Source organism: Mixophyes fleayi, chromosome 11 (genome assembly GCF_038048845.1).
Source record: "Mixophyes fleayi isolate aMixFle1 chromosome 11, aMixFle1.hap1, whole genome shotgun sequence".
Taxonomy (NCBI): Eukaryota; Metazoa; Chordata; class Amphibia; order Anura; family Limnodynastidae; genus Mixophyes; species Mixophyes fleayi.
This window is the reverse complement of record NC_134412.1, coordinates 86,558,372-86,586,350: the sequence shown is the minus strand read 5'-3', so window position 1 is coordinate 86,586,350 and position 27,979 is coordinate 86,558,372. Positions and strand designations below refer to the sequence as shown.

Genomic DNA, 27,979 nt, shown 5'->3' with positions numbered 1-27,979 from the left:
ATTAAACATTTATTGTTTCAATTGGAATGGCAGCAAATAAACTACTTTCAAAAAAATATTGTTTCGATTTATATATTTTTATCTTCTTTTTTTTTAAGTCAGGGCGTCTAGTTCTGCTGTGCATTCGTCGAGCTGCAAATGTTTAGCATTGTTGACTCACAGCGCTAAAGCCTTTGGGTTTGATTCTGACCAGGAAGCTCACTAAATACAGTTTGTTGTCGTTGCATGCATCTTCTTCAAGTGTCCACTGTCCACAATCATTTTGGTAAGTTCATAGCCTTACACACAGACAATGGTGGTAGTGGGGGATATATGGGGGCAGCACGGCGGTGTAGTGTTTAGCACTTCTGCCTTGCAGCACTGAGGTCATGAGTTCAATTCCCGACCATGGCCTTATCTGTGAGGAGTTTGTATGCTCTCCCCGTGTTTGCATGGGTTTCCTCCTGGTGCTCCGGTTTCCTCCCACACTTCAAAAACATACTGGTAGGTTAATTGGCTGCGAACAAATTGACCCTAGTCTCTCTCTGTCTGTCTGTCTTTGTGTGTGTATGTTAGGGAATTTAGACTGTAAGCTCCAATGGAGCAGGGACTGATGTGAGTGAGTTCTCTGTACAGCGCTGCGGAATTAGTGGCTCTATATAAATAAATGGTGATGATGATGATGATAATGTCATACCGCCACTTCTCCTACTGCCTTCATTGTAACACATTCCAGTCACTTACATTCCAATTACATTTCCCATTCCGCCACTTCTAAGTTTCCACTTTAACCACTGCCTGGATGGATGCTGGTGTGTGTTTGTGTGCATGTGGTAAGGAATTAGAATGTAAGCTCTGCTGGTGCAGGGACTGATAAACTTTCTGATTGTAAAGTGCTGCATAAACCGATGGTGCTATATAAATAAAGAATAATAATAATGGTGTGCAGCATAAATGGACCGTTTGACAGCTTGAGTGCGACAAGTTATATGAGATGATAAATAAGGAACCATCAGAGTATAACAAGAGGATGTGAATAAACACAATATAAATATTCATATATAAAACAATATTTTGAAACCATCTACTGCACTTGAGATCACCTGTACGTACAACTTTTACCCTCTGCATAATTTATATATCAGAGAAGAATAAAACGTATTTGGATTAAGAGTTTTTCACACCAGAAACACGCAGAGATGAACCATTTGGAGTTTAGGAGAATGCAGTTTTCTTATAGGACTACATCCATATTTAAGTAAAATACTGATGTGCATTTGTCCCGTAATGTTTCAGGCACTGTATTAAGGAAAATTGGTCAATTAACTTTTTTGCGTATCTCTATAATTATATTGTATAAGGCTAAAATTAAATCAAATAAAATAGAATCTTTAATTAATATCTTTTGGGTATATAAAAATCTCTTTTAAAGTCATTCAATTTAGCAATATTTCATTTATAGGAGTAACTGTGTTATAGATAATAGGATAGGAATGAATTAAACAAGTAGTTTTCCCAACGCCCTTGGAAACAGCAGAATTCTGATAATGCTGGTATGGATGGACAGACAGTGGCTGGCAGGACATGCTGTGACTTGTAGTACACAACGGCTGGAAAAGCAGAGATTGCATAAGTCTGCTTATCAGTATATTATAGACTTTCATGTTCAGAGTTAAAAACAATAGAGAGTTAATTCCAGTGTTGCAGCCAATACAACTAAGCTCTATATGTATAGGTTAGTTCACATAGGTAGTATTTGTAAACCACTCCACTTTTTCAATTTTTTTCATGCTTTATAGACATTTCTGGTACAAAACTACAGCTGAATGGCTGTTTAATTAAGGCAGTAAATTACGTGCAAATACCGTGATTGATATCATTGCACCAGTAGAGCAGTTAAATTTCTATGGGGTTAGTCACTGATTGGTTATTCATAATAACCAATCAAACATTTGCATCCATTATCTAACTTGCCATATATCGATCAAAGCTAATTGGTTGGTATGAGTTATTGCATATTTGCATTTTCGTAGTATTTAAATAAGGGTAGCTTCTCCGCTACGATGAAAGGAGTTAGAGAGAGTTACAAGTTTACAATTTAACAGAGAGTTCTCTGTACATCGCTGTGGAATTAGTGGCGCTATATAAATAAATGATGATGATGATGATGATGATATATGTGTGATTTTGACCACCCGTTACTGACCCCTGTCTGACCTTCATCTTATTATCCTGTCCCTGACTATGATTGTACTTCATCCTTTATCTCTAGGTCTTTCCTGCCGAGTGCGACAGAAGTCCCTCTCAACCTGTGGGGGTCACTGGTAAAGACCAGATGCCTACTTAAATTGGTTGCCGGAGCTAATCAAGTGCCAACCACACTCTGTTTACAGAGTAAAAGTAAGAAGCTCTTAGCATACAAAAGTAAACTGTATAACTGGATCTTGAGAATCCGTACTTCCACAATCCACGCTTGCAATATATTATAAGAACAGTTGACTTAATAAAAATATAGCAGTATATTTGGCTTTGGTTGCATTAGACATTTCTGGTACAAACCTAACACCGCAGATTGGTTTAATAAGTACGGAGCGAGAGGATTTGTCTGTAAATATCGTCATTGATGTAATTACACTAGCATATGTTCAGATTAATCTCTGTGGGGGTTAATCGCTAACAAAGTGTGAAAAGGCAGTTACCCATAGCAACCAATCCAATATGTGCTTTCATTGTTTAATTTGCATTAGGCCAACCAATGCTAATTGCTGATTGGGTTGTTGCCCATATATGCGCTATTAGTAAATTACCACTTGTGTGTGGACACGAAATGATGTCTAAAAACAAAATAATAAAGAATTAGAGGAAGGTTGGGGAGAGTTTTAAGACATGTTATATGGACAATACACAAATAAGCAACTCCTATTCAAGAGAATGGACCTTTTTTTGCTGAACAAACAATTCCATAAATTTGGTGTCAGACACAGATTAGTCTGGGAGTTATTTGTTGCTTAACGTACTACATTCTCGTAATATAATACAGATATTTCCAGTAACATGGCTGCTTTGTCAATCATTAAAAATTCCACTGCAAAACACAATTATTTCTGTCTGACAGGCTATGCTATCTGTATTGCATGAAAATATTCATAAGGAAACAGCAACAAAAGTGTGTAAATGTCCTAATATTTTATGTTACTATTAATATTAACAGAAATATTTAATTTGTTTGCTTACTGTTTCCTAAGTAAACTAAGAATATTTTAGTAAGTTGATTGGCGTTCCCGACCATTAATAACTGCACAGTAATATGGATCTATAAGGACGATGGTCCCAGGTCTCCTATTGATTTGAAAACCTACAGAAATGTAACTGTTAATTTGAGTTCATTTTCCCTCTCTATGTTGAAAAAACTTATTGTTGATATTTTTTTTTTTTTTTAAAAAGCACATTGTACAGTAGTATACAGGTTAAATGCTGTATGTCATCAGATTACTGCATTAAAGCCAATTCTCAGCTATATTTTACTGATTTTCAATGTTTTTAACAATCACTGATGTCATAGTATCAATATAATAACTATAAATATTTTTTTCTTTTGCCCGGTTTCTTATTTTCTTCTAGAAAACCCTTCTCCTTTTGCTTTTCCACTGTTTTCGCTTGGTTCACGCCAGCAGAAAACTAACTTTACACTAGCAGAAAAGCAGGATAGTTTGCTCACTCAGAGAACCTGCTGATTATTTAAACACTTTCAATTGATTTTGCAGAAAGAACAGAATCAACTATTTCTATTCTTCGCTTTGTGCTGATGGATGATGGAATCTTTGAACACAGATTGAATACGATACACTGAATATTCCCTGTGAGAATATGCAAGAATCTGCTTCTGTTTAACTACAGTTCCCAACATGCCCTTCTACCATACCTCCCAATGGTCCCGATTTTGGAGGGACATTCCGATTTGTGGACAACAAAATGGGTGGGGTTTAACAGGAGAGTGGGTGGAGTTGTGCACACATTTGCTCATTTGTGGGCGGAGATCAGGCAGAACAGGTCTTATTTTGTCACACTTTCGGGATTTTAAATGTTGAGGTATACCATCCAAATACATAGTAGTCCTTTTAGACCCTCAATTAACGGCGTATTACCATTTTACGATGGCCAATGGGAAATACCAGCTGCTCATCAATAATGTTTTGACAAAAATATTTGCTAATTCAATTGCTTAGGCCGGATACTGCTAATTCCTTCTGTTTCCACTGGAAATGAAAATGATAGTCCTTTGAGCCCCTCTGACCCTGGTACCCTAAGCAAATGTCTACTTTGTCATTCCCTCAAACCAATACATGAAATATTTAGTTGGCTTGGGTACAGTTCTCAAGTGCAACACAACAGGTTCACAGATTTGCTCTCCCATCTTTTACTATACTATACCCACTTTAACCGCCAAAGAACAGAAGACTATCAACTATCCTAACCCAAGCGCTGGCTGGGCTTTGGGGCAGGGGGATCATCTGCCCCCCTCCCCCCCCCCCCCCGGGCCAATCCCATAGTGGGCTACCTTGGGCTGAGTCACTGGGCTACCTGTATTTATTTTCCTTTAATATGTTCCTAATAGTCTTGACCGCCGCCCCTAAAATTGACCAGCCAGCCCCTGTCCTAACCCTCCGGCTTCACGGCAAATGTCAGACTCCAAATGGCAGGGTCTTGCAACCTTGCAGATTTCTCTCCTCTCCCTTCAATTGTCTCGCATATCAGTCTCCTTTTTTTACAGCGAGGTCTGAATACAAATCAGTGTTTGCTGGAATAAATTCTCTCACCCATCTCTCCTCTCGCCTTATGTTATTGCGCTACAATCTGTTTGTCTGCAAATGACAGTTTACCAGGCTGCTGCCTCCAATGTGACTCCATAATCAAAACGAATAATTGTAAGCTAATACAGTGCAGCCTTTTCCTCGAGGTCGAGAGCACAGTAGGACAGGGATATTGACATGCTGTTAGGCCAAATACTACTGCTAAACAATGGTATGAAAACAGGTCGGGGGGGGATTATAAGTAGACAAACTAGGTTTGCACCTATAGCTCTTATACTTTAGAGAACAATACACGTGACAAGCGTAAAATCGGGTGTGTAAAAAAAGAAATATTAATGAAGTCATTTAGCTACATTAAAAAAAAAAAAACGCTTAGTAGAGATGTCCACAAGAATTAAATATATCATTGCAGCAGAATGGTGGAATCCACTGTACAAGACTCCACCCATTAGGGGGGAAACTCCTCCCCAACATGCCTCTCTGTCGCAGATCATTCTTCTGCCGAAGGAGTGCACTGATTGGACGGCTGTGGTATTACATGTTTGCGCCACCAATTTCTCTCAGGGATGGAACCAATTAGCCTTTGCACCGGGACAAATCCTTGCCTGGTGCATTAAGGTACTCTAGATGTAGATGTGTTCTCTAGCAATCGGGCCTCAGGTGAGCACGTACAACTTCTATAGAATGAGTGTCAATGAGCGTAGGAAACGTAAACTGGAACTGCAGGCACGATGATGCCGACTCAAAAATATAATTAAATCACCAGCCTGAACAGAGAGATTATTTAAATTCAAAGACAAATTAAGGATTAATCCTAAAGAAACATCTCTGCATGCATTTGTATAATTAGCGGGAGACCACTGGGTCAAACGGGACGCAGAGTAAAATAACAGCCAACCTTACGCCGCTGTTCCTTGGGATGAATGATAATGACATTTATTTTAAAGGTCCACATAGGACAATGCTTGCTCTTTTTTTTTTCTTTGTTACAATTATCATATGTATATTACACTGCCTGATGTGGCTGTGAATTTTTTATGAGGATTTGGAGAATAATGTTGCAGTAAATTAGTAAGAAGTGTTCCCAGGACCCTCTGTTGATGTGTACTTCAAGCCTCTAAACAATGCAGTCTTCTACTATGGGCTGGGCCATCACACTGAAAACGTATATGTTTTAGGAAGAATGATGTTGAAATTGCTCTGTTTGCATTATTCCCTATGATAAAGTTCCAACGCTTTTTTGTAAAGCAGCAATCTGCACTGGAGCCCGGATGATCCAGCTTCCGATACTCATTTGCGGATCTTGATTACTTGGCAGAGCTTCGTGGGAAATCTGTGCGGCAAGAAAAGTTTTACTAAAACTTAGTATCACGTGCCAGCAACTGCAGGAGAGCAAAATGTAGCTCTTTCTTATGAGGGGAGAACCAGGTTGGGGTTTTCTTTGCTGATTGGTGGGTACACACAGTAATGTGTCTGATTTTCACCCAGCTGACCAGAGACAGGATATCCCACTATATGTCAATTACACAGAATGTGTGTTTCAGTGGGTGGAAGAAATTTATAGGTTCATTTATATCGTTGTAAGTGTCTGGGGGGGGGGGGGGCACAGAGTTCAAAGAATAATGTAAGAGATTAGACCTCTACACACAAAATTCCTCGCAAGCGATTCTTTAGCGTCAATATCAACATCACTTGCAGCGTTTATGAGCGTTAACATTTGGTACACTACGATAGAGGTCTGTGGGTGGCAGCACGGTGGCTCAGTGGTTAGCACTTCTGCCTTACAGCACTGGGGTCATGAGTTCAATTCCTGAACATGTCCTTATCTGTGTGGAGTTTGTATGTTCTCCCTGTGTTTGCATGGGTTTCCTCCGGGTGCTCCGGTTTCCTCCCCACACTCCAAAAACATACTAGTAGGTTAATTGGCTGCTAACAAATTGACCCTATTCTGTGTGTCTGTCTGTCTGTGTTAGGGAATTTAGACTGTAAGCCCCAATGGGGCAGGGACTGATGTGAGTGAGTTCTCTGTACAGCGCTATATAAATAAATGGTGATGATGATGGGTGCACTTTAAGCAAACTATGCAGATAGGAGGCTTTGAGATCATAATTTAAATCTGCTGAAAGTGAGGACACAACACAAGGCTTTACTAAGCTATGAACAGGCATTGGTTTTCAACACTTGCACGATCCCTTACTGTCATGACTTATTTAAGACATAAATGGTACAAGCAGTAATTTAGGAGAAAGAAAATGTAAACTTGGAAATTAGCTAGGGGGGGGGTATTCAGAACCACGGTAACAAGCAGGACTTTGAATTGCTGATTTAACATTTGCCAACGTGTGGTTTTCTACAATGTACCACCAATCCTGCAAATTGTTGCACTTCAAAATCGGAGCTTGTTTCTGTATATAGGCATTTGTGTCATCCGACAATTCATTTTCCATAGGTACCTCCCCTCCCACTGAAAAACCTTCCATGAGATATACACAGTCCATCCATTCCCCACAAGCCTGCAAAATACAGTGTACAAATATGCAACATAAATCAGATTAATAAACAATACTCAGTATCAATTTGCCAAGTATTTTATAAGGTCATTTATTTTCATCTTCCTGTGGCTCCCACTTATGACAATAATATTATAGAGAAATACATGTTCTATTTTCCTTAAAACTAAATGTTTATGTAAAAGAAAATGTAACAATTAGTTTCTTTTACTACAGCAGTATTCTTGATACTTAGTTTTTATTAAAACTTTTTAAAGTTGAAAAACATAAAAATAACATCAAACAAATGCAATTATCAGGAATATAGTTACAGAGCACAAGCCATTTATTAAAACTTAAAACTGTCAACCACAGAGGGATGTGGAACTTGCCTGTTACTAAATATTTCTCACAGGAATCCTTCTCAATACTTTATAATTTCTCATTCAGACATCATTTATTAATATGCTGTACACCACCCTGCTCAGAAAGCTAAGTGGATTTCAATCAGATCTGCACGTGTATATAAATAAAATTAATATAACACATAAATAAAATATATCAAGCATTTCTTTTCAACAAACTGCCAGATTTAAAATATATGTCCTCATCATCAGCAGCAGCAGCTATTTATATAGCGCCACTAATTCCGCAGCGCTGTACTGATAACTCACTCACATCAGTCCCTGCCCCATTGGAGCTTACAGTCCAAATTCCCTAACACACACACACACATACACATACAGAGAGAGATAGACTTGGGTCCAATGTTAGAGCCGATCACAAAGTACGTTTTCCGTCACAAGCTCTCACCACCCTCTCCTCAATTAGCAAAATTGGGGCGGACGGCCCTTACCAGGGTCCCCTGTAGTTAATGAATATTCATGAATATGCGCCAAATTCTCACCCTGAACAGACGACAGGGATAATAGAAGGAGCAAACAGTGATACACAGGAAAAAAAAACCAGCACTCTTGTCTCACGGGGGAAGTATCGAGAGCAGCGCCGATGGAGTGTGTACTCCTGAACTCTCTCTGTCAGGAGGCCACCACAGTTCTGCTAGTTGGGTGGAGGGGGGCGGTTTACCAGCAGCACCAAGAGGAATATCACAGTCGTCAAAGGGGGCATAACCACACCAGGTTGGCGGCTTCTCCCACTATATAGGCAGGCCCGGGCACCAATACTTTGTGTCTGCTCCCTGCCACCCTTTTTGGCCCCTGGCACTGAAATGGGCAGGTGCCCTTGGGTGCCTGACGGTGGTGATAAAGGTGGGGGAGGATGGGGCCTCGGTCCCATTCATCTCCCCCATTTACACCAGACTGTGGGCTGGAGGAAATGGACTGCTAGCATCCTATTGGTCAGCACGGTCACACACCTCCTATCCTGCGCACGCAGCACAGTATTCTGCTGAAGCATTTATTGCAGGTCTGTGTGGTCGCCCAGTTTGTAGAAATGAAAAATCCATTGCATTTAGGAAGCTTTTATGACGTTTAAAATAATAACTCATTGTATAAAAACTTCCAAAAACATTTCTAGTAAAAAATACACTAAATTTTAACTGAAAGCATTGTGTTTGTATTATGTACCTGTATCCCCTATGACAAAGCCATATAAATCACAGAAAAAAATGTAAAAACACATATTTCAGTTTAAAAAGAATATACTTGGTTATTTAATAATCTGCAGACAGGGAAAAAAAAATAAACCAGTTTGTTCATTATAAGCTCTGTTAATACTTAAACGTACTTTTGCGATGTATATTAATAAAAAAGAGTTTGGGAGGACATGTGCTCTAGCCTCGGGCTGTGTTCTAGGACGATTGTATTTCACTTCTTTCATGAAAGACACCTCCGCAGTAGGAACCCCTCTTTGATAAAGCAGTTTTAAAAACAATAATTGTATCAGTTTAATCTGCCACTACGTCTACAAAAAAAAATTCTTTTCTTTTCGGTGAAAAAGTAAAAAGTACTAAATGCTCGCTAGTATCTCTATTACATCTTGAAATTACATCACCAAATCAGCATGACATTCATCATTTATATATAAAGGAAAGATTATAAATCAAAGCTGCTGTTACCTGCATAACTCATTTTGACGCAACACAGCGGGACTCAACACACATTTCTCAGACTTCAATTTCAGCGCAACACAGTAAAGAAATTCTATAAATGATGTTACTTAGAACACAACGTTGGTATCAGTTACTGTACAAAGCGTAAAGCCTGTTCCACTGGTGCAGTGATTGGTCAAATGAGATTTGGAACGGAATGGTGAACGTCAGATGTGAATGACAGTCTGACGTTAAAGAGAGACAACCATGAAACAATTGTTTGTTTTTTCTTGTATGTTTTTTTTTTCCTTATTTGCTTTATGCTCTTAAAACATGATAATAAACTCTCAAGGATTGTCCTTCTGGATTTTGTGGTTTGTAATGATTTGGGGATCACTGTCGGCCTCACGTGGAGTTGAACTGGAGTCCATGTGCGCTGGACTTGAGTCCAACTCTACATGAGGCCGACAGTGACCGCAAAAAACACTTCCGCTTGTGTCTGTGTGCAGAGTCAGTGGCATACTGCGTATACAACTCCTTACGCTTACAGAGGCGGATCGGGGGAAGCAAGTCGCGTGCAAACTTAGGCCAAGTGCAGTAAGGGTATGTTCAAGTAAATGCGACCGATGTAGACCTGGATGCCGGTACACCGGCCAAGAAACTTATCTATTGCATTTGCTCCACTACCGGTGCAAGATACAAACTGATAATGATGATGATCAGCTAAGAAGCGGCTGACTAAGAATACTACATAGAATGTGTTATTTCTTCTGGTGCAATTTACACTTGCATGTTAGATGGAAATTGCATCCAACTGCACGCGCCTGCGTGTGTATGTTCATCACATTATGATGTGTCTTATGACGAGGCTTGACTACCTCAGTTATAGACAACACCATCAGCTACATAGTGATGATACTTACCAAGTATGTATTGTGTGCCGTATATTGAAAAGTGTCAGACGATTGAGATTGGGGGAGAGAAGCAATAGACAGAAACCACAGTTTGATGGGAAGCTTGGTAGCTGTTGCAAGAGCAGATCACACAAAGCACACACACCAGGTACTCAAAGATGTAACACAATACTTAAGGCCACATGTAGTGAGGAATATCTGGGTTAATTAGGGTAATCATTGTTAGCTTAGAGCTCTATAAAAAAAATGACAATACCAAATTAGCATCGTAAATGTAATAACTGTAATGGACAAAAGACATGCTGACTGTTCGGACCAGTGGGGGATTATAACAGGGGTTGGGCAGATACCAGAGGCCAAAACTTCCTTCTCAAATTCACTGCTGTAAATATACACTTGACATTGATAACAAGAGCTTGTTTGAGTTAAGGGGAATACCTTGGAGATCTGTGACCTAAATAAAAGCACTTGGCCTACAGCCTTTTGCTCACGAATGTCATAAAACTCCACGAGGTCTCATAACTTACAGTAGGCGGGGAATTATTGCATACAGAAATGGACAATGTGCATTGAAACAATGCTTCATTCCTCCTGAAAAGTGATGACATTAAAAGCTATTGCCTCGTGTACACCTACATGCCTTTATAAATTATAAATTATTGCATATTGTCCAAATATATTCTAGGCTGGACAGACTTGTTGGTAACCCTTACAAAAGATTATAAATAATTGGATTATAGTGATATTTCTTGATTAGCGTCACACAGGTCTTCAATCTTCTAATCAGTCATTCAGCCTATGGATAATGGATAAAAGTAGTCGCTCTGCGGTTTGGTATCATCGTGGGCACCACACCGAACATGGACCAGAGAAAGCAGAGGAGAGATTGATAGACAAGCATGGTAAAGGTAAAGGCTAGAAGACCCCCTCCAAGCAGCTTGATGTCCTGTGACTACAGGTGCAAATGTTATTAAGAAGTTTAAAATCCATGAGACTGTAGCCTGGACGGGGCCGCAAGACGAGAATGGACCCCAGATTAAACAGAAGGATGGTGAGAATGGTAGAAAAAGAGACAAGGAAAACTTCCAAAGAGATAGAAGCTGAACTCCAAGGTCAAAGTATGTCAGTGTCTGATCGCACCATCCAACGCTTTCTGAGGGAGAGTGGACACCATGGAAGAGCACCAAGGAGAAAGAACAGAACAAACTAGACAGGAATCTGCTAAAATACATATTGACAAGTCCCAGTGCTTCTGGGAGAATGTCCTGTGGACAGATGAGTCACAACTGGAGGTTTTTGGCTAGTGACATCAGCACCATACCCACTGTGACACATGGAGGGGGCTCAATGTTTTGGGGCTGCTGTGCTGTGTCTGGCACAGGGTGCCTTATATCTTTGCAGGGGCACATTGAAAGCTCAAGACTGTCAGGGCATTCAGGAGTGTAACGTACTGCCCGGTGTCAGAAAGCTCTGTCTCAGTCGCAGGTCATGGGTCCTCCAACACGATAACCCAAAACACACAGCTGAAAGCACCCCAGAATGGATAAGAACAATGCATTGGACTGTTCTGAAGCGGCCGTCTATGAGCCCTGATCTGAATCTATCGAACATCTGTGGAAAGAGCTGAAACATGCAGTCTGGAGAAGACACCCATCAATCCTGAGACAGGAAGAGTGGGCCCAAAGGATTAATGTGAATTAAAGCAGGCTCTCCAGCTGTTATGGGACTTTGGCAGGACATGTTGGTACTTGTAGTTCCACATCAGCTGATGAGCTGATGGCTGACTTCCTGTGTCTCCCAGGTTAATATGGTACAGTATAGCTGTATCATGCTCACCCAGGAGAAAATAATACACATTATTTTCACATTTGCTTTGTCCCAGTTAATGTTGCAGTAAACTAATTTGTCCATTTCTGTTTATGTTCGCTCGCGAAATAAGCCACACTTGCTTTAAATATGATCCGTAGTGACAGAATCAGTAATAGTAAGTCACGCTTATATGATAAGGGCATAACTAATTTGGGCAGAAACAATCATTTCAAAAACTTGAAAATTAGAAAAGAAGAAATTCACATTATACATGACTTTAAATGTTTCTTTGAAGTCCTTTATTGTGAATTTATTTGTTTAAAATAGAATTAATTTGCAGAAAACATTTGTTCCTCACCAGTAGCATCTGAGTGGGCAGTTTTGCTAAATTACATTTAATTTTGTTCACTTTTCTATGTACCTCTTCTAAAAAAAGATAATGTTTGCGGAAAAGTGTAATATCACAACATTACTAAATAAGCAAGGCATCTATCTTTTTCCTTGCTCAGCAGGTTTACAGAGTAACTTGGGAATCACAGACTGGTTTAACAAACTGATGGAAAGCTTGTAACGTAGTTGCTACACTTATAACACACAAAACGTTCTACTTATCAAGCGATACAAATACACAGCGTTCCAGCATAGAATGCTTGGGTGCAGTTGTCATGACGACAGAGAGCGCCGTTTCATTCTGCACAATTTCTCATGCTCAATCCCTAAGCAGTCTATATAAAGAGCAAATGGTGTCATATAGTCATATCCTAGCACAGGAGATAATCATGTATACATATGTTGCACCTTTTACCAGTAAAACGTCATATATGCCAGAGACCAAGTATTCAAGTTTCAATATCTTCTAAGACCAATGAGCGAACATCACTACAAGAAAGGTAAGTGGTTTTCTATGATACAGAAACATGATTTTAACTAAAAGAGTCACAATTCTAAGCAAACACGTTTGTAATAGCCTATGTCAACAAAAGGAATCTATGAAAAATAGGAGGTGGCAGAAAAATGCATATATTAAATATTTACTGTGTATAAGTGTGTTAAGATACCACCAACAGAGATTTTAGACTAGTGTAATATGACCACAGGTGTGTGTTAGCCAAAACTCTGCTGGTCCAAGATAGGCTGAGGCCATATTTTCTTATCTCAGCCTTATTCTAAAACCATGTGATTTATGACCAATCACAAGCCCTCAGTAGCATCAGCTGGCCAATAACAGCAGGAAACATGTCCACACTGAATGGTAAATGGCGTAAAGAGAGTCTAGATCATTCACATAGAGTACACACAACAGAAATCTATTTGATAGATTTCAGCTTCACCTTATATATAGTTCCAAAAAGGAACATTTCTACCCTTAATTTTGTCACATTTTTTTTCAAGAAACCCTACACATACACAGGATATACACACAGGTATTTTAAATATTAATCCTGCCCTAGAATAGACTGCAAACTACAGTGTTCACAATAATAATAAAATAATAATAATATTTATTTTGGTTTCTAAGAGGGAGATCCACTCAGCTGCAATGTGCCGCCAGATATTTCCACTATGTCCGTTTCCGCAGATTTCCGCCCATTACGTTAAGGAATCTCAGCTCATTAATTTAAAAAAAATGAGCCGAGATTCCATCCTCAACATCGGGGCAATGTGTTTTCAAGGACTGTTCTGGAGATACATCGCTCTGAATTGAATCTCCCTCATCTTCTGGGCAATTTTTCTTGATGTAGGATTCCGGCACCTGTACCGCCCCCCCTTCCCCCCTCCCATTAAACACTCCAGAACAACGAATGAATCTTGATTTCTTTCAGGACCCTTTGTAGGTAGATTTAATGTAAGTGTAGATTTAATGTAAAGGCTGTGGTTTAGATTGTTTAAAAGCAGTAACCGTCTATAAGAACTCGGATAAGGTATCATCTTTCACCAGAAATAAATGGTGCCAGCGGTGGGAGTATCATCCATTTACTTATAAATAGTAAATATTTAATCATGTTAATTTCAATCAACAGGAAATAAATAATTAACTTTGATAGATTTTAAATCACCTCCAATTTCTATTTGAACTTTTCAATCCAATTAAATAAAAAGGCCAAAAGCGAACAACTTCGCCACGCTCTACAATAAGACTTCATATAGAAAGCAACCCAAATCTCAGCTGAATATTGGAAAACAAAGCTACCTCCACTCCTTGGACCTTGAGTTTCATGTGATCTTCTCGCGTCGTTTTCCCATCTTTTCGCTTTTTCCAGCAATATCCATCTTTCCGGTATTTCACCTTCTTCCGATTGTACAATATCATGGAACCATTCTGTGGCCTACAGAAGCAAACAGAAAAATAATAAGTAACAGTTACCGGAATGGTAAGAAAAAAAAATAATACTGAACAAATTTATGATGAAAAGCATCGGGGTCTGGAAAAGTCACAACAGAGAAGCAATATGCTACATTTAGCAAAGCATAATTTCTCACTTTTTATTGCCAGAGGCTGGATCTCCTCAGATGGTTTATGACCTGCAAACATTTACTCGTGGATTTTGTAGCTAATGAATTAAATGTGTCAATGATAGGTATAAAAAAAGATCTTGTAAAGTAAGAAGTGCTCTTTCACTGGTGATATATGGCCCTCGGGATTTGCTGTGTTGTGAAAAACTACAGGAACTTGGAGAAAGAAAAAGGCTTATGGTAAATAATGTGGTAGACATTAATGTTCATTTTCTCTACTGGTGATGAAAGAGGAGCGCCTGCCAGAGAAACAGTGCAGGCTTATTTTAAACAGTTTAAAAATCCACGTTTACTTTCTGTTTGTCATTGTCAGTTTTACGGTCTCTAAGATATTTAACTTTGTAGGTTTTATGTTTTTGATGTTGCTTTCCTTGATTTCTTTGCATTGGTCCCTGGTGAGATCAAATGAAGCTTGGAAGGAGATAAAAACAGAGATCCAGGGGCGGAATTGGGCATCGCCGAGCCCCATACTAATGTTTATGTAGGAGCCCGGTGATGCCACCTTGGTGGTTGATTTTGGGGTTTTGGGTGTGTTGGGTGGTGCTCGTGGGAGCATTGAAGGGGAGGACAATGTCATTGCTGGGCTACAGTCCTATTAGATTGTACTACATCTAATGAGATTAAATTTGATTGTCTTACATCAAAGTGTCCTAGGGAAATATCTTAAAATGTTGGCAACTATGCGGTACAAGAGTATGTGCATGGTTTCCGACAGGTCATCATCATCAGCGAGTACCCATAGCATATGCAAAAGGAAACGTCTCCTACTATGCGTATATGTGCGTTTTGACAGGTCTGCATGAGCCGCATTTGCATCAACCTTTGGTCTACTAGACCTACCCTAGTACGGCCATGCAATCCCCCTCCCTGCATCTCGAGTGGCAGGTTGGCGTAAGTTGCACAAGTCTGCAATGGCGCATAAGCGTGCACCCACTTTCTGGGTATGCGCATAGCGATTTCATGCAGACTGGCGTGCACCCCATTCTGTCTCAGCCCTTAAATCTCATATTTAGTGGGGGGATTCTGAACATGTGTAATTCCCCTGGGCTTGCCTTTGGCATAGTTAAGGGAGAAACGGATGGAAAAACAGCAACTTGACACAATGTTGACACCCAACACACACACACACACTATGCATTAACCTACAGTAAATCCATGCTATACTACAAGCTACAATACACCAAAACAAACAATACTAATACTTACACTACACTGCAACCCTGCACAATACTGACTCCTACACTCTACTACAACCTTCAATACATTAGCACCACACAAAATACTGATACACTACACTCCCACCCTGCACAATACTGACTCCTACTCTATATCGCTACCTATACACTAGTAACACCAGACTCAATGCTTAATCCCTCTGGATCTTACCACATAAACTACATTACCGTACAAAATATGGGCATCTATGCTCTTTTACAGCCTACGCATAGAGATGTTCAAATTATTCGAACCGGTTCAAAGTTTTATACAATTTGGTTGGTTGGAAAGCCTCAAACTCCTTCACTGTACAGTTGCGATTTTGCGTCGGATTAGATTGGAGGTCTACTGCTGTGGCTGAATTTCCAGTACTAAGTTTAAGTTTGAAGTCCCAGGTCGCAGCTCACAGTTAACACTACAGACCATAAAAAAATATATCAAGTTTTGTCAGTTCAAGCCTAAATGTCAGCATTATATAATAATTTGCAAGGAAATCGGTTAAACATACTGTATAATATAGCCCTTTAAACTTGAACGCACTGAAACATATTCAAAGTGGCTCAAACATGGTTGAACCTGTCAGATGTGCTTTATTTTAGCTCCAATTGTTCAGTCTTTCCAAAGGTTGAGAATTCATAGCAAATTTCTGAAGTTCACCGTTGATTCAACAAACCGGTTCGAGAGCCACTTTGAAACCAATTTGAGCAACTCTACTTCCGCATTACTGACACAAACGCTCAATCAACCTCCCATATCAAGTTGCTTAATTACTACTAGATAAGAAGTAAAACAAAAAAAAAACCTCTAAATATTGTATCCAAATAACTATATACTTTAAAACTTTTAACTCTCTGTCTCAAAACTGAAATCTTTCCATCGGGCAAACATCTGGGTCAATTTTCCTAGTTTATAACTAATTTCGAACTGAAAAGCAAAAAAAAAATCCCAGAAACATTTGTCTTCCAAAGTAATCACTCCTGTGCCGCGATATGTTGAATGGATAACTAAGTACAGAACCATATGCTAAACAGAAGCCGTTCATTTTGGAGTGATATAAAAACACGTGAAAAGAGATGCCACGCATCCCACAGAGACAGGAATACGCATTTGCAAAAAATTTACAGTGCTCTGTTAGTCACAGTAATTGGCTTTCAGAACACAGGAACAGAAAGAAATATAACAACACACGGTATAAACAGAAGCCGCAGTCGTAAAAAACTTTCACACAAAGTGTTAGCCTGGCGATATTTCATCAGGAAATCTCCCCAGCGACATTAGCAAAATTATAACAAGGAACGACGTTGTAATGTGTGCGTGATCCAAAAGCTGGAAATATCTTTAGGAGACGGAAATGCTTGTGTTCTAGCGAGGTAGTAAGTTACGCTTACATTTAAATGACTTATTGCTAAAAGTTTTTGGAGAACTTTTGTTGCTGAATAAAATAAGAGAACCCAGTATCAGAAAGGGGATTTAATTTATTTTTAGCATTCATATTAAAGGGACTGTCCTGACAAAATCAGGACAGTTGGGAAGTATGGTATATTAATTTGGTCTGCAGGGAGCACTGTCCGATTGCAAGTTGGTTACTTTTAATCATACTTGCCAACTCTCCTGGAATGTCCGGGAGACTCCCGCATTTTGCGAGAGTCTCACGGACTCCCGGGAGAGTGTGGCAATCTTCTGCATCTGGAGAATTCTGCCCACTTCCTAGTGAAGCAGGCAGAACTAGGTCCCAAACGCCCCGGCCCCCGCTGCCAAATGACGCGTTTGCGTCATTACATCATGGGGGCGGGTCCAAAATGATGCACATTTTGGAGCCCCGCCCCCATCACGCCCACCTCCTCCGCAGGCTCCTGGAATTGAACATCATAAAGTTGGTAAGTATGCTTTTAATTCAAGTGAGTTTTGTTCATTTTAAGAGAATGTTCACTCCTTTGTTTGCACGTGATCTCCTGCACATGCTAATTACATTACTTAATCTTCCTGATGTCCTTATATTTTCCTCATCAAAGTCTTTATATTCATCAGAGAAAATGTTGGGTTTTTTTTTATTGGGCTTTTAGTGCAATTTTTTTTCATAAATGTGTTTGGTGTTGTATCCCAGGAGCGTTGAAAATAACAATTCTGACTAGAGGATGCAGAAGGACATGGGCAAAATGAAGAGTAAGAAAGCCAGGGCATGGGAAATTAAAGGAAGCCTCTAATTTTCAGCAATGCCATTATGGGTGTAGTTCCCAATAGAGAATAAGGTAATCAAACCTGCACATTTCCATAAGTGCTCTATGTTCCCCTATGTTTCCCTACATGCTAACAATTGTGCAGATGAAAGTTGTAGCAAAAATCCACCGTGACATTACCAAGACATGAATGTCAGTGTAGCCAACAAAATGACAAAATGGCTGCCTCCACTGGGGTTTGTTCTTTCCATCAATGCCAACTGAAACCTAGCCCGATAAAGTCAAGTTAATTTATGTTATTCAATCTTATGTAATAGCTTTGTTTTTATTATTGCTATTAAACTGTTTAACCCATTGTATTACACTGTCTTACAAAATAAAGAGATTTAAAAAAAAGAAAGAAAAAAAGAAAAGAAAAGGTCTCACACCAAAAGACGTCAAATAGTCGGAGTATTTCATAGTGTCTCTCTGTGCTATATATATATATAAAGAGTTGGTGTCCTTTGAAAATTGTTCATTAAGCGCCTATCTGCAACATGTAGGCTCATTTTATGGTACTTATTTCCAGTGCATTATGGGTAAGATTGATTCAGTAGCAATGACTTGCATGGTCCTTAATGTCGAGACATGAATATAAAACTAGAAACGTTCTGTTGTTAATATGCATTAAGCAGCAAATATTGTTGACAATGCAGCATTTCCTACTTATTAAAATCTCCAACCACTGCGTTAAGGTTATTAATCAGTATATATCTGCATTGTATTGTCTCTGTGGTGTGGTATGCTGTGTATTCTCAGACCTGTAGCTAAAGCGGTTGCTTTGATCAACTACAGAGCCTAACAGGACGTCTGTGTCAAACTCACCCGCAAAGATACACTAAACGCATTAATGCAAAACAAAATGATACTGATTTCTATTAAACAGATTCCACTTAAAGCATAAAGAGAAAAAAAAATATCCCCATGATTTTGCCCAATTTGTTTTATATAAAATATATATTTTGTCCCAGAAGAACAATTACTTTGGGGCGGGGCTTATCTGAAAGTGGGCGTGGCCTCCAGCTAATACAGGCATATTAGACAGAGATTAGGCAGATTGGCATGGATTGTAATTTGCCCCAATTTTTCAAATCTCAATGTTGGGTATGCTGTATCCACACATCTCTTCGGGTAACATAAAACGGTTTAAAGGGTGATAGTCTTATTGGCCCAGGGCCACAGATACGGGTCAGCACTGGAGGCTTGATGAGCTTCACTGCATTTCAGCTCAGAAAACATGGAGTCACTTAATTACTAATTAATTCATGATTATTGCATGATGCAATAATGTACAGCACTTTCAGAATATACTCCCTGCACTGTCAGATCATGACAGTTACACATAAACAGAAATTGATAGCATGACAGAAAAGTCCAATTTTATTGCCATTTGTTGATATTTAGAAATATTAAATTTGTGCAAAGTGTATGTTTATAAAGTTTTTTGTTTATTAAAATATAGTTATTGCCCGTAGACAGTGGAGGCACCCATTATGATATTGCAGTTCACTAGGAATCAGTGCCTTATGAATATTAGTCACAAAGTGCCTCATTGATGTGACTGGCTCCTTGTGCATTAATAGGCTACAGTCTCATGAATATTTCAGCAGCCCACAAAATGGCTGCCTCCACTATGTGTTGTTGTCATGTGCACTTTAAGACACGTCCCTGGAACATTGGAATTATCTTTCTGTACTAATTACACATTATACCACACACTGTCTTATCACTTCACCGTGGTTCCTAAATGATAATATTTCAGATTTACCTTTCAAGATGTTGCAATTTGTTTTTTTTTTCACTAAACTTTATTTATAACAAGACAAATAAAACATAAATAAAGAACTAGGATGCAACCACAGATGCTCGTTTTTTTGGCCAATTTAACATGAAAACCTTCACTCTGCATTTCCCTTTGTGATGAAAAATAATTAGAGAGGATTTTAATAATGAGTAAGTGAATTAATGTCTTCCCGGGGGCCTAATGCCCAGTGACACTGAACGATCACCAGGTGAAATCTGTTTTTTTTTTGTGTTGCAAATACCTTCCAGCTAGATGGTCTCTGGTAGAATGAAATATGTGAGCAAGCAAAGTGTGAAGTGCCAATAAAATTGCTTTGCATCTGTGCCAATTACAGGTCCCAAAATGAAACTGCCCTGGCACTTCAGAAAAAGCAGCACTCCTGCCAACTACCACATTTGCATGATGACTGCTCCTGCTACCTGGTGTCATTTCGCATCCACAGGAAGTGACATTTAGGATTGCATTTGTCTCATACCTGCTGAGACCTATTCCACCACCCAGTAAGCATATTGATCGTCAGTCATGCATCTTGCAGGAAGCCATTAGAACTGTTTCATCTGAAAGCGTTCTTCCCTGTCACCTGTGTGTCATAACAAGTGAATGCTCTGTGCTCGAGGGCAGCTTAGAATCAAAACACTGACCAATTTGTATTTCCTTTTTAATTGGGCCAGCTTTTCTGGGTAAAGAAGAGCATTTTTCAAACATTTTAACTGATTCTTTTATTAATACGCTAGAAAGGTCATAGAGTGACATAGTTAATGTTATCCTGTCATGTACACGCAGTAGTGGCAGCCATTTTGTCAGCTGAACCAATGTTCCTAAGAATGCTTCTTTCCAATTTGCTAAGGAACAGTGACAACGCCGAAAGCAGCCATTTTGCAAGCTGAATCGATACGGTCTTTCGGATCTCTAGGAACCAGTGACTTATGACACAAAAGTTGTATTCTCATGAAGATTAGTTCAGCTCATAAAATAGATGCCTCCAATGTGTGTAGGTAAGTAATGCATTTTAAGCAATTTTTTTTCATGTTGTGCAGTACTTTGCATACATTTGTCTTCCTCTGCCCAACTCCGTTCTCCCTCCCCAGGCATAAGGAGATGCAAATGAACATTCTGCAAAAATGTATATATGGAATTATGTTTAATAAAGGTTGTTGCGCAGTACGAAAAAGCACGTGCAATGCAAAAAAAATGTAAACACATCAAATAAATTGAAATACGTCTAAATGAGCCCCAATTACTGTATTTCTGAGAAAGGAGACTGTATAAGCTCCATTGACCTTTCCAAACGATTCCTGCAGGCACTGAAAAAAAATGATGAACTTATTGTAAAAAGTATTTTAAATACTTGTATTTTTCTTGATATATTTCCTGTTTTTTTTGTTTGTTTTTTTTAATACTAAATAGGACAGTCAAAAGTCAGAAACTATGAAAGGAATATTAAGATTGCATATACAATTCTGCCTGCAGTACCTCAGATGAGCCAGAGGGTGTGCTATCCTTGAAAAACCCTTCATAAACTACAACACTCTATATAAGTCTGCATGCATCCCAAAGGTGGAACAATATTATATTAAGAAAATAGCACATTTCTTAGTTGGAGTATTAAGATCATACAAAGCTTTCATTTTTAAATCAAAAATGAAAAAAAAAAAACACAAGTGTAGCAATGCAAAACTCAGTGAAAACTAATCCAGAGGCGGTCAGCTCCAGACACAATATATTACAGCAAAAATGACATTTTCTTTAATATTCTGGAACATCAATGTAAATCTGACAGATAAAAAGGGCTATTTGCAGCCAGCGCCTTTTAGCAGAACTATATTGAACAACAATTTCCTCCGAAGGATTGGTTTTAGATTTATTCAGTGACTGATACAAGCCGAGAGTTAGTTACTGCATTTGATGCTCAGATTATGGTCTGATAATAGCATCACATTTATGTGTAATGTCACCAAAACCTTAAGTGTTGTCAATTACAAACATGCATTGTATCAATTTTCATGTACACTTTATAGACAGCAGAGGTGTGTATATCCACTGACAAATCAATTTGTGTCAACTGTTGAAATGGGGATTGTCAAGAAATGTTAATTTAAAGGGACATTATGTTGAAACATTGCTCGTAAGAAAATAATAACAGGATCATATAAATATATTTTAGATACATAAATAATACAAGTTTTATAGAACTGAATCCAACACAGATAGCTAAGGTAAGAAATGTTTCCTATGAAGGTTATTGTTTGGGAAAGAGAATCAACCATTCTAATATTTGTGTTATAATTTGGCAGCAAAAAACACTCATATTAATATGCAAAGTACAGTGTCATGAAGTCGCATATTAATATTATATATTAAAAAGCAGCAGCTGTCAATCAGTCAGCCTTGAATGGAAGAGTTTTGGTTTAAAGTGGACCTGGAAAAATATAACATAAATAGTATGGTATGCAGTTATGAACGCACATACCCTTCTTTAGAAAATCAGGTATACAATGGTCTCCCCCCCCCCCCCTCTCTCTCTCTCTCTCTATCTAGTACTTCTTGCAATAATGCCTTAAACATTATTTAAATCAGCTTTTGGTATGGGCTGTCCTGTGGGCTGAATATTTTGTGACACTAAGATCATCACAACCAATGTGATAAACTTTGGCAGACTGATGTTTGATGATGTCACAGGATGTTACTCAGGAGTACAATGAGCATGCTCTTGCCAGTACATTTTAACACTCACATTAATATCCATCAATACTTCTGCAGGAGAAGACTAAGGCTGGATACACACTACAGAATATTTCTCCCGACGCGATATCGTTAGCGATTTTACCAACAACTGAAAGTCCCGATCAGCAGCCGATTCCTGTGTACACACTGTACATGTTTTACAAGATTTACCTTCAGATCTGTGCTCTTCATCTGCCATAACCATCGGCTGAAAAGATGGTGACTCTGCACACTCCATAGAGATCTATGGACACTGCCGGTCCTGAGTGCAGACACACTGTAGGATTGGAACCACATTGTTCCATCGTTGAACGAGATTTTTAGTTCAGTTTAAAAATCAAATGAAACGATACGATGAGCTTTGAAATGATAATCATTCATCGTTGGAGTGCACACACTAATACGATATTGGACCGAACGGTCGTTTATTGTGTGATTGGCCCGATAATTGTCTGGAAACCCTGTAGTGTGTACCCAGCCTAACTTAAATCAGACAGACATGGAAGAAATTATACAAACAGTAAATGTTTAGTTGCGCGATGTTCAGAATTCTGTCTAATGCGTTGTGTGTAGGTGACAATGTCAACTTAATAAATAACTATATTCATGGTCACAGTTTATTTCAAAATAAAAACATTTCTTCTGCTTACAAAATACCTGCTATGATAATATTAATACAGCGTAAAAAGTTTTCTTAGTACTGCAGAATGCTGAACTAATTACCTGTTCTAAGACAAGAGAGGAAAGCATAATGCCATTTCTGAATGTGATTAAACTCAGATCCATAAAGGCTTCAAGGTCACCCTCTTGCAAGTTTATTTTCCCCCAGATCCTCTAGTAGGAGTGTCGTGATTTATTTTTCCCCAAACAACCCGAAGCCTGATCTTTCCTTTTTAGATTGTGCGCTTTATTGCCTAGCTTTAGATCGCTATAAAGTCTCTTGATTTCCTTTCCTCCCTCCCTAGGTAATTTTAGCATGATAAAATATGCCCCTATGGTTTCATCTTCTCGTTGGTGCAAGGATATAAACCGCACAGGGTATGTTTTCTGGCCTTATCTCTCCAGCACACTACAGAAACTGCCGGGAGTTACGAATGGAGACTAACAGCAGGTCGGAGGAGATTGTAAAAACTGATTAGATGTATTGAGAATGCTTAATTACAAGGTATAATCTCGGCTGAGGGCTTTGTGCTGTAAACCTTCACTTTTGATGGAAATTGCGATGGGGAGGAGAAAAAAAAATAAGAACGTTTGTTAGATTTTCACAAGTCGTCGTTATCATCTTAATCAATTGCATGTGACACTGGCAAGAGAACCGATTGTTATCTTTCATAGCAATCCCAGTCTTTATGTTCTCATTTCCTTATGCCCTGTAATTTGCTTATAAAATCCATGAGACAACCTTTCTTAGATTGCACTCTTGCTGAACAGTCATGACTAAGGCTGGGTACATCCTACAGAAAATTTCTCTCTATGCAACATCTTTAACGATTTTACCAAAGACTGAAAGTCCCGATCAGCATGGCTATTCCTGTGTACTCAGGGGCGCACGCAGGATTTTAAAAAGGGGGGTTTCCCCCCTGAAAAAAGAAATAGAGATAAATGGAGCTTCTGTGCATACACAGCAGCTCCATTTCGGCGGCACTGTATTGTACAGCAGCCGCGGCGCAGTCAAAGAAGTGTCCATGGCGGTGCTGGTACAATACACGTTTTACAAGATTTACCTTCAGATCTGTGCTCTTCATCTGTCATGACCATCGGCTGAAAAGATGGTGACTCTGCACACTGCATAGAGATCTATGGACACTGCCGGTCCTGAGTGCATACACACTGCAGAATTGGAACGACATTGTTCCATCGTTGACCGAGATTTTTAGTTTGGTTTAAAAATCAAATGAAACGATACGATGAGCTTTGGAACGATAAACGCTCAGCGTTGGAGCGTACACACTAATGCGATATCGGGCCGAACAGTCATTTATCATGTGATTGGCCCGATAATCATCTGAAAACCCTGTAGTGTGTACCCAGCCTAACACAGAGTTATATTGACGGGATTTCAACTAAACAGAACCTCATTACACAGACAAATTCCCCCAGCACACGGCTATAGCCAGCAACAGATCTGCTATTTCTACTGTAGATAAAAATGCAAAAGTCTCAGTTGCACACATTTGCAAATGTATGTTGAAGCCACCCACCACTCCAAGGTGCTTTTGCTAATAGGGTGGTCCTACTCTAAACAATGAGAGTCCCATATATTTGGGCCATACACATGTGTTTTTAAATTGAGAGCTAACTTACCAAAGAGGTACCCCAGAGACCTCCAAATAGCAATCCAATGTCAGTACTCCCCCTCAGCTACTGACACCAACATGCCTCTCAGACAAATAAAGAACTGGTAGTTGCTCAAATCAAACCTCATTACATCCTAGATTATTATTGAAAAACTGAATAGGTTGGGGTGGGTGCCAAGCAATACAATTTCACTAGAGGTAATGGGAATCACTGTGAACTATTGAAACTTATTATTTGATATATATATTTCCAGGGTGGAACAAGAGGGGCTTCACTGAACATGTGCAAATTCCAGTAAGGGGGCTGATTCATCAAGGAACGTAAATGCAGATTTTGTGTTTATAATCCGCGAATTTAATCTGCCCAGAACTGCACCATACACAACTAAACACAGCAATGTTCAATTCATCTTCGTACGCAAATGACGCTTACTACAGCCTGCGGAGGGAATGAGACAGGGAAGCGGCGTTCGTACATATTCAGTGTACAGTAAGGGGGTGCCAAACTCAGCCACGTCCGAATCCAGCTTTGGGCAAAGTTAGTTACTCGTTTTTCTGCCGTATCTCTTGCTCCAACTATAAGGCTAGTCTAAGTCCTGATCAGTAGTGATGACAGTCTCGTATGCCTGCTATAATATGTGTTTGCAATCCGGTGAAACTGTAAAAATGTATCTATGTTCAGTAATTGTTAAGAATATTTAAAAAAAACCAAAAAACTTTTTTTCCAACTGTTTTATAATTAATTCTACATTACTAACCAGTGACATTAATTGAATAGTTTTTTTTTTCTGCACGTTCTTTTGCTAATTTATATTCCACTTAGGCATTGGTCGTTTCCTGCACCTGTCTTGTGTAAAAGAGCAGAGCAGACCTGCCCCCGAATTGATCAGCGTGTGCATCTTCAGATCCGCTCCTTGTTGAGCTCGGAGGTGCGTATGTCTCAATTCCGTGCGTTTTAAAACAAACGCACGTCGCGTTCCGTATGCGTGCCTTGATGAATCAGCACCAATGTCCCTTAAAACGTCTAAAGGATTTGTAGTGCATTCCCAGTGGCTCTTTAGAGAGGTCATACTCTTTTTTTTCTGTCTTTATGATCTATGCACTATTTATCTGTCTTTCATACAAATATATTTCTCTTTCCTTACTTGGTGAAATATGTTCGAGGAGGCTGTGAAACGCGTGGCTGTGTACATCTATTCAGTCCAGTTTGGTATGCTGCTCCTCTTTGCCACTGACCTTTTATCTGTGATTTATCATAAGCCCAGCATGCAGGATCAGTCACATCAATCCTAAAACCTCTTTATATCATCGCTGGCATCTTTTTAATTCCAAATAGAGCAACAGCGCTGTATGTGTTTACAGGAGAAAATATCTTTGTCATTGCAGCTCACAGTGGAAAGTTTTCAGGATGGCGTACAAATGACATCTTCCTCACACAGGAAAATAGTCACGTTTATTTCCCAGCATATATTACTTGAAATGACGACGCGTTTTTCTCCTTACTGTGAATGCACTTCCAGGAGGCGATTTTGACACAGTCGGGGTCTGAAAACATCCACAGGGTAAGTTCAGATCCCTGTTGTCTTTCAGATGCTAAACACAGAATCATTAACTGGGCGGTCACGGCAAAAAAAGGTCAGGTCGGTTTTGAGGAACGTTTTCCAAAATGATCCCCCTGCAGATATCCAGCACCTGCATGTCAATACAGTATTGTTTCCTGGGCAAATTCTGGTGAAAGTTTTGCTTTTCACTCATGTTAAACACTACAGAAAATAAAACCGTAAGGAGTGGTCCTTTTTTTCCTGTTTTATCTTTATCGAAAAATACCGTTGGACTTGAAAGAGTAAAAGTTGTGTTGTTAAACGGGGCTGGCTGGCAAATTTTAAAAGGGGGGATGGGGACGAAACTTGGCTCCGCAGCCGAGAAATCTGCAAGGTTGCAAGACCCTGCCATTTGGAGTCTGACATTTGCCGTGAAGCTGGGGGTTAGGACAGGGGCTGGCTGGCCAATTTTATGGCGGGGGTCAAGACTAGGTTTAGCAGCCTATTAGGAATATTTTAAAGGAACCAGCCCAAGGTAGCCCACTATGGGATCGTCCCAGCCAACTCTTGGGTGTTAACCTCGCCATAGGCGAAGTGCAGAGTGCAATTGCAGAATCTCGGAATCCACCTTCTAGACCAAATTACTGATTACGATAGGAGTTAAAACTGTATCACTGCTATTTCCATGACTATCACTGTGCACTAACTCCTTTTAGCAGAGCAGTGTGATTTGTATGCTTTTCAGTAAAGTGCATGCTGAAAACAGCCACAAACATCACAATATTAAAAACATAATAATCTCAAAATACAACATAGTGTGGGCAGAACGATTCGACAGAGCCAGTAGACATGTTTTTGAGTTTTTACATATGTTCTCGCAAATAAGCAACTACAGGGGAGGCATAGGGGGGGGAGCACTTTCTGAAGTTTTTGTGAGTCCTGAGAGGGACAGTATCTAATAGACATTGATGTATTATGGGCTGAGCTGCTAAATGTACTACAATAAATACTCTCAGCCTCATCGCGGGAATTTCTCCAGATAAATGAGCTCAGGAATTCAGAACTTTAGTTATGACGTTCATTCGTTCCATTTTATTGTAATGCAGAATTATGCTGAATAAAGATTAGCATAAAGTCCCATTCTTTACCCCTAATGGCCTGGCAATTACAGGCTCATGCATATCATGGTAAAGTGCATGTGTTGCTGTTTTTCCGCATCCTGCTAAGAAAATATGTACTCTGCAAAGATAAACAGAGTGGACAACCTGTTATTATTGCAATTTTATCTTCCAGACTCCCTTGGCATATTGAATCTAAGTAGCCTGAGCCACATCGAGCGGAGAGGTAGCACTTGTGATTCCGCCATGTATAAATCGGGATGTACCAAGGACAAAAGATAGTTGAGAAGAAAATAGATATGGACAGGGAGAAGGGAAAATGGACAGATTTTAATCTGCAACAACAGATACAAACACGGCAATCGGAAGTGTGCCTTTGAAACGTCTTTGAGTTTAAGTGTGTGTAAAACTCTGCAAATTGCGAGGCGTACAGATGCCATTTTGATATATAAAACCCAGTTATAAGAAACAGCCTGTTTATTTCTGCTAAATGTAAAA

The 27,979-nt window shown here is 39.3% G+C and overlaps 1 protein-coding gene across 4 annotated transcripts in view; it reads right to left on the bottom strand.

The window, feature by feature from the left end:
- Window positions 1-27,979, bottom strand: part of CAMTA1 (calmodulin binding transcription activator 1) — a 1,141,371-nt gene that overhangs the window by 711,659 nt on the left and 401,733 nt on the right. For all 4 annotated transcript variants that reach the window (XM_075190128.1, XM_075190126.1, XM_075190127.1 and 1 more), the window contains exon 4: window positions 14,244-14,379. In XM_075190128.1, the coding sequence (XP_075046229.1) occupies window positions 14,244-14,379 (136 nt within the window). The remainder of the gene's footprint in view (window positions 1-14,243; window positions 14,380-27,979) is intronic.